This window comes from Helianthus annuus, chromosome 3 (assembly GCF_002127325.2).
Source record: "Helianthus annuus cultivar XRQ/B chromosome 3, HanXRQr2.0-SUNRISE, whole genome shotgun sequence".
In the NCBI taxonomy this organism is placed as follows: domain Eukaryota; kingdom Viridiplantae; phylum Streptophyta; class Magnoliopsida; order Asterales; family Asteraceae; genus Helianthus; species Helianthus annuus.
In genome coordinates this window covers 1,675,582-1,683,503 of record NC_035435.2, presented here as the reverse complement: position 1 = coordinate 1,683,503, position 7,922 = coordinate 1,675,582, and the positions used below count along the sequence as shown (strand labels likewise).

The window sequence follows — 7,922 nt, the reverse complement described above, 5'->3', positions numbered from 1 at the left end:
GTGGAGCCACTACCTTCTTGGTAGGCATTTTTTAATCAGAACTGATCATTACACCCTCAAGTTTTTACTCGAGTAGCGGGTCACGACCACCGAAAAGCAAAGGCTTCTTTTGAAGCTAATGCCTTATGATTTTTCTATTGTGTACAGGTCTGGTAAAGTGAATCGCGGAGCTGACGCCCTGTCTCGCAGACCCTCAAATGCTTAACTTTATACCTTATTACTACCACACTGCTTGACTTTTACTGAGATTCAAGAGGGGCTTAACAAAGATCCTTATACATGGGAGATCATTCAGAAATTGACGAGTGATCTGTCTTCTGTACCAAACTTTGCATTAGTGGGCCAAACTTTATTGTACAAAGGACGGTGGTGGTATCTGATTACCTGACACTTCATAACACCATTTTACAGGAGGCTCACGGCGCACCTATGGCGGGCCACGGGGGGTTCCTAAAAACGTACAAATGGGTAACAGCCAAATACTCCTGGCCCAATTTGAAAAAAAAAGACATTCGACAGTTTGTTCAACAATGTCTAATATGTCAACAACACAAATATGAGGCCCTTTCACCCCACAGGTTTACTACAACCATTACCGATTCTCACCTAGATTTGGGAGGACATCTCACTTGATTTTATCATGGGATTACCTACATCTAATCGGTTTGGTACTATATTTATTATATGCACATTTTTTACCACTTGCACATCCATTTTTAGCTAAGGGAGTTGCAGCACCATTTTGTAAGGAGATTGTTCGACTTCATGGATATCCCCGGTGTCACGGCCCCCGACCCGGTTTGACCCGTTTCAGGAGCCGCGGGACAGAAAATTCCGTGGTAATTATTTTTATAGCGGAAGTCTTAACAGGATCGTTTTAAATTTGAAAAATGCCCGAGTATTATTTATTTACGTTTCAGGATAAATCCCATAATCCTCATAATTTCATTATTTTACAAACATGTTTATTTATTTAATTGAGCCACTATTTCAAGCTTGATGGTGCTCCGTAGCACGTGTACTGAAATTACAGTATGTCACCTGAAACATGTTGTAAAAAAGTTTTGTCAGCGGGGAAATACTGAGTGAATCATTCAGTTTGATAAAAACGACACATAGTTATAAATTACAGCATAAGAGCGATTACTATGGCAGTATCTTAATTAATATCTGGTCTTGCCACCCGTGTGACGATGGTCATACCACTATTGGGTCCAGTCACCCAATTAGTGACGTTTTGTCACTGTTAGGTCTTATTAGCCTAACCCATGTTAGGGCTTATTGCCTAACCGTGAGAAATTAGTAATGTGCACAATACCCCACTAACCAGCGGTCAAGATAACCACGACTTAATCCCTGTAATTATAACATTTTGAAAATAATTTGGAGTATTGTAAAACAGTTGATAAAAAGAGGAATGACTCACATTGCAGATTTAATGGGCAAGGTATAAGCCTACTGATTAGCCTTGATTTAACCTAATTTAATAATAATGTACACACAATAGGTTAGTAACTTAATACAGCAGTTACGTCAATTCACGAGATCAAACCCTCACAATGATTAACAAGTGCAATACTTAATAATTCAATCGGATTCACAACGAATAACAGAGCATAGTCCGAATTCGAACAGCACTCAGATATTCAAGTCGAAATCACGACGAACAATCAAAGTATTAGCTCAATTTGAGCAGCACTCGGACAATCGTTGGATAGTTATAATCGATCGGACGTTGAATCGTAATAGCGATCGAGTTATTACCCTGATTGTAGCAGCACCTCGTGATCGTGTGTGTTTAATTGTGGTATTATAGTTCTAACTCGACGTACAGGCAGAATTTGTGCGTCATTTTAAGTTCAGAAATCAAGTGCCAATGTCTGCTATTTATACACGAATTTGGGATCGCTTACGGACCGTAAGCCTAACCCTTTACGGTCCGTAAAAGGGTATAAACCGACTATAGGTTGCCACGCGTGGGACTAGCCTAGCTGAGTCAATGAAATTGACCAATCAGATCTACACAACGTTTAATTTAGATAAACGTCCAACTAGGGTTTACCCCCCTTGAGTTTTAGGGGCCCTGATCCTGATCCTGATTCCGATTTTCCTGAAAATTTTAGGGCTAGTGCAGAATTAATTGGGTGTCTCAATTAGGGTTTTCTTATTGACTAATTATTATCCTAATTATTGGTTTTAGTGACAGTTGTTACATCCTCCCCACCTTAAGAAAAATCTCGTCCTCGAGATTTACTGAAATAGATGAGGGTATTTTCGCCTTATTTCTGATTCTAGCTTTTACGTGTATTCTGGTCCTCTTTTGGTTGTGAACAACACTAGTTGTTTTGTGCTTTGAAAAACTTGATCTTTCTATCTTATAAATGGTTTCCTTACCATTAAAATTTTTACCTCTATATCTTGAAGAGGTACTACCAGGGATTTGTCTTGCTAAATATTTCTTGAGATGGGATACATGAAACACATCATGTACTCCTGCTAACTCTTCTGGTAGTTGATAAGCTACTGGTTCTATTCGTTGAATTACTGGAATAGTCCTATGTACCTTAGAATTAGCTTTCCTTTCTTAACAAAGTTAAGAATGCATGTAGGTGCTAACTGATATAGTGTCTTACCTATCGGTACAGTTCCTGGATTTAGATAAATTCTAAGTTCTACTCTGCTATTAGGTGATAATCCTGGTAGGTTGGGGAAAAATATTAGGATATTCTGATATAATCGGAATGTCTTTTATTTTCTTATCTTTTGGTATCAACAACTATTTATACCATATATATATTACTAGGTTATCACCCGGGTGCTACCCGGGTTGGAAAAAACTATTAAAATAAATATCAAGTGACAAATAAAATATAATACAAAGTCTTATGTTACATAAATTAGTGATATAGTGGATACACAATTTAAAGATAGTCGAGTCCCTTTGAAGATGCATATCCTTCGAGTTACCAAAACCTTTCACTTAATAAATTGAGTTCCCACGGGTTGTTTTATTTTATATGCGACACAGGTATTTATATGTCAACATTTCCCTTAGTAAATCGAATCCCCCTCTACAAAATTAACCAATCAAATTATAAGTGTTTAAATATATAAACTAAACTTTGTTCTAGATAATATTACACTATTATGTTAGTTTATATTTTGATAAAATCCCATACCCGACCCAATACCCCGTATATTACACGGGTTGAATATATTATACGTATAGAGCGTCAGATACACCCTTATCAGAAACCTAAAGCAAAATGAAAAGTTATGGACTTTGTTGGAAAAAAAAATAAAATTAACAACTTTATAGCACTACTTAATAAGCTAACTTTCACAACTGGTGGTCCCAGACTTGATGTTGCTGATGCATAACAATATAATATAATCTTTTTTGTGTCATTGTGAGAAAATAATAGCTCCCAATAACATGTTCATGACACGTTCATGACCCATACCTTATCCATAGATGACATGTTCATGACACGTTCATGACCCATAAAACACAAAAGATAACCATCGTTCCCTACCTTAGACAACTCACAAGATAAACATAACAAACAAAACACGAAAACGTAACAATAGAGGGTTTAAATGCTCATTCAAGAAGAAACCTTTAGAATTCTATAAGGTTTTTTTTTTTTTTTTGGTGAAACTAAAGAGAAAAGACTAAAAAGCGCATCACATGAGAGGCACACGTGGTTAAATTAACGACACATAGGGATGGTGTTAGATGAGTGGACTGAAAAAAAAAAAAAACAAAACTCTTTTGGTTTGAAATGGAGCTTTGGGTCAAACCACACTGACTAAAGAGAATCTAACATTATTCGCTAAAGACAATGAAAAATCCTAAGTACATATGGTTTTAAAATATTCACCGATGCAGTTCGACTCAAAAGTTAAAGCTTCACCTGGCACAAGTTCATGTCTTGTTCTCCCAGGTTTCGAGAAAGGCCACTGTGGTGAGAGTGGAATGGAAATTTTAGTCCCTTGCACATCTACAGAGATAAACAACCCAAATTACACTTAGCAAATCCACACAAGAGCTAAAATAAAAACAATTATCAAGTAACAAAAAACATGTTTAGCTCACCACTCCAATGTGCAATAAGATTGTAATATTGAAAAACTTCACCAAAGTCTACTTGTCTGATGCCTCCGAGTAAAACTAAATCAAAGATGACCAACAAAATTTGTAGCATTAACAAATAAAAAATTAGTGTTATTAATTACGATCACATTTGTTGGTATGAGATCTTCATGAAACCCTCAATCTAAAGCCATGGGCATGGGATATGACATACTGTAACTTATCCTCACTCTCGAGTACATTTATGCATTAGGCACGAATCACGATTCTTGCACATAAGAAAAAAACCATGAGTTCCAATCTAATTATTAGAAATGTTATTTTTTAATTTAAATATAAACAATACTCTATGTGAAGATAAAAATAAAAAGTAAATACATCAGAATTAAAGTTATAAATTCTAATTATTTATACTACATTTTAAATTCTAATTCTTTATACTACACCTCTATTTCATCAGCAAACTAACTATACCAGTTTACCTCACAATGCATATTTAAGGTGAAATATAATTCACAAAGTCCAACCAGAATGCTACTTATATAAATAAGTTCTTGAATTTAATAAGAAACATCTAAATACTGATTAACGGACTTATTTTAACATTTTATAAAAGTTTTATTTATTTAAACTTCGTAGAAATCTTAATTATCTAAAAAAGTGTTACTCACGTTTACCAGAAACCCCGATTACACCCAATCCGATAAAACACGAGAACTAAAAACCCGAATCTTCAATAGTTTAGTTATCAGGTTAAACCTCAACCCTAAAAAGCCTGAGAAACCGACCATCAGATCCAGCTCTATCTTGTTCTCTCTTTAAAACCAGAGACAATAAAGTTGGTGGTGCCTGGAATTATAAGAAGATGTTAGCAATTAGTAGGTATAGTATCAGGCAATACATCGAACACCTGCCGTGCGAACTTAGAAACAAACATAGATATAGAAATCTTACCATGTCAATGAGCCACTTAAAAAACATGACAATACGACCATGGAACTTGTTGCGGAGCCTGTGGAAGTACCTCATACCGACTTTACCAAAGAAGCCGAGATGGTACTTGTCGAAAAGGATGCGGTGGTGGTGCATACCCCCAGCATTACCACGACCTCCGGGATGCTTACGATGCTTTCCGATACGACCATGTCCGGCGCTCACATGCCCGCGCTTCTTCCTGTTCTTCCTCAATCTGGTCGTCATTTTCCCCTACAAATTGCAAATATTAGGCTTCTTTCACACATTGCAACAAAACTTTGCAACCAAAATTCTAGAATGAACAGGTTTATCTACCATTTCAAGTTTTAATTTCAGCAAAATCTAAAATTAAACAGTACAAATTCGTAACAAATTATCGATCATCAAAAGCAAGAATGCAACAAAAATTAACTTCTGAAATTAAAATTTCTACAAATGCTAACATTATACAGTACAGATTCTATTAATCATCGAAAACACCACCGAGTACGAAGAAATCAACCATATCAAGTTCAACTTAAGCATAAAATTAACAATATAGAGTACAAATTCAAGATTAATAACAAAATATTGACATCAGATAAACAAATTCAAATTTTAAGAATATTGAGTAAAATTTTCAGAATAATAACAATTAACTGAACATCAAAAACACAAAAAGTCTAAGAAATATGTGTGTCTCAAGTTCAAACTTTAATGATATACAGTACATATTCCAGAACAGTAGCAAATTATTGATCAACAGAAACACAAAATGCAAAATCCTCCGTCTAAAGTTTAAATTCAATAGAAAACTAACGGCAAACAATACAAATTCCAAATCAGTAACAATTCTTTTATCATTTAAAACACAAAATGCTAAAAAATATACGTCTCAAGTACAAATTTCAATAGCAATTAACGATTTACAGTACAAATTCCAAATCAGTAGCAAATTATTGATCATCAGAAACATAAAATGCAAAGAAATATACCGTCTCAAGTTGAAGGTTCGTTCAACAGATAATTAACGATATAGAGCAAATTTTTCAGATCAATGACAGAATATTGATCATCGGAAACTAATTCACCATACGGTGTAAAGGTCCACCATAAACCATACGGTGTCAAGCTCTAAAAAAGCTAGTTAATGAGAAAAATGCACCATACGGTGTAAGCTCTAAAAAGCTTCTATTGATCTTTTGTTATTCTAGCCTGAATAACGATTGCCAGATATATCACCACCGATTTAACATCCATCGACATATCAATCGCGATCGCAGATCCTTTTTTCCAATGCCAGTTTTTCAAGAGCATACGCAACCAACCTAAAAAATCCAAAATAATCTCATATGAATTATCGTTTATCTAACAGCTTAAAATCGTTATTCTACCTTTTATTGACAAAGGTAGAAATTAAGCATACCAAACCTCTTAGCGCAATTTCTCGAATGTCATTTTGTTGACTGGAGATTCATCGTCTCCTTCATCGCGCCATATTACCCCTATATCACTTGATTTTCTCTTGAATGTAAAATGTCGATAATAACAATAGTAAGTGCATTTGACTGCCATTTCCATTGCTTCCTAAGAAGTTTGGTCCACATATATAATATTGGAAACAACACAAGAACATAAATTAACTAACAAAAGGAATAAGAATTATCAAAAAAGGATTGGTTACCTGATCAAAGAATTGAATCGCTATCTTTGAATGTGTAGAATTGTGTATACAGTAGAAAGATGGCTCACCTTATTGGCGTCTTCAATGGGAACATGCTTAATTGACACACAATAAAACAAAAACGTTAAGATCTAAGATCAACAAATCAATGAGACAATGAATACTTCTTTAAGAGACAATGAACCTTCTAGCTCTGGCAGTCGATCAACAAAACATAAACAAACCAATAAGTTACTTGACATATTGTCCATATTTGCATACCCATGTGTCATAAGAACATGCATTACCCATATGGACATGGAAAATTTAAACAAACCAGAAACTTATGACAGCCATAGATCTAAATATCAATATTCATCAAAAACACTAAAATAGAAAATAACGGTAGCCGGAACTCACATATTTTTAAATCGAGATTTGGATCCTGGCCGCCGCTAACCACCCTATAGCCACAATAATGCCACCACCGTTGTTCCACGTGAAAACCCTAACATCATTAACATAAATCGACAAGATTTAAAGCACACACATAAACTAAATCTTGCAAATCGCAAACCTGATTACGGAATCTCAATAGCCTTACTGTCTCCAATCGATTTGGGTAGCAATCAAAGATTGTAGAGCAGTGAATGAAAAAAAAAACCTAGATCGATACATGTCAGAGATGGAATCCACCTCCTACATCTTCTGAATTTCCAGGTATATAAATCTCCATTAAAAACCCTAAATCTAAGAAATAGGAGAAGATAATAAGATGAACGATTTAATTGGTCTTGATGGATTTCACGGGAAATCACCATTCGGTTGAGAGAGCAATTAGGGTTTGATCTAGCTAATGAAAGATGGAATGAGGAATTTGTCGGATCGAAATGTATTTGAAGGACCCGACATTAATCAAACGGGTCATCAAAGTCGGGTTCGGATCCCGCGTTTCTCCTAAGATTTAACACGGAAGTTTTTGGAGCCAAAACCAATTTCTAGAGTGCCTATGGTGGTGTCACATCATTTTCCAAGCCCTTATATCATGACACATCAGCCCTTATTTATCATGTTTATATATATATATAGATTCCTGGTTTCGGTAAAGAACTGGCCAGCTTTATTACTGATGTTAATTTCAGTAACTTTTGTGGTTTATCTCTGGTTATTATTACTAATTTTCTTGCAGTGTATGGATCTCTATGGAAC

General features: G+C 35.2%; 1 protein-coding gene across 11 annotated transcripts; it reads right to left on the bottom strand.

The window, feature by feature from the left end:
- Positions 1 to 874: 874 nt before the first annotated feature.
- LOC110928457 (60S ribosomal protein L27a-3-like) lies at positions 875 to 7,675 on the bottom strand. Of its 11 annotated transcripts, none has more exons than XR_004888133.1 (9): positions 7,318 to 7,628; positions 7,134 to 7,221; positions 6,735 to 6,829; positions 6,482 to 6,637; positions 5,051 to 6,378; positions 4,768 to 4,945; positions 4,100 to 4,174; positions 3,918 to 4,004; positions 875 to 1,041 (listed from the first exon to the last, which is right to left on the bottom strand). XR_004888133.1 is itself a non-coding variant. In XM_022171481.2 (4 exons), the coding sequence occupies exons 1-3, from the start codon at positions 5,294 to 5,296 to the stop codon at positions 4,148 to 4,150; spliced, it is 363 nt and encodes a 120-aa protein (XP_022027173.1). In that variant the 5' UTR covers positions 5,297 to 6,039; the 3' UTR covers positions 3,296 to 4,004; positions 4,100 to 4,147. The 11 variants fall into 11 exon arrangements, 1 of the variants encoding a protein (XP_022027173.1); XR_004888132.1 differs by having other exon boundaries at positions 889 to 1,041; positions 6,477 to 6,637; XR_004888130.1 differs by having other exon boundaries at positions 980 to 1,041; positions 4,100 to 4,945; positions 7,134 to 7,631.
- Between the last annotated feature and the right edge of the window lie 247 nt (positions 7,676 to 7,922).

What these genes read in the sequence shown, in the direction of transcription:
- LOC110928457 (XM_022171481.2), bottom strand. Translation starts at nt 5,296, where the DNA reads ATGACGACCAGATTGAGGAAGAACAGGAAGAAGCGCGGGCATGTGAGC. An exon ending in TTAAGTGGCTCATTGACATG is followed by an intron (nt 4,946 to 5,050) that starts GTAAGATTTCTA and finishes TTATAATTCCAG; the next exon opens with GCACCACCAACTTTATTGTC. An exon ending in TCAGGCTTTTTAGGGTTGAG is followed by an intron (nt 4,175 to 4,855) that starts GTTTAACCTGAT and finishes TCTTTGATTTAG; the next exon opens with TTTTACTCGGAGGCATCAGA.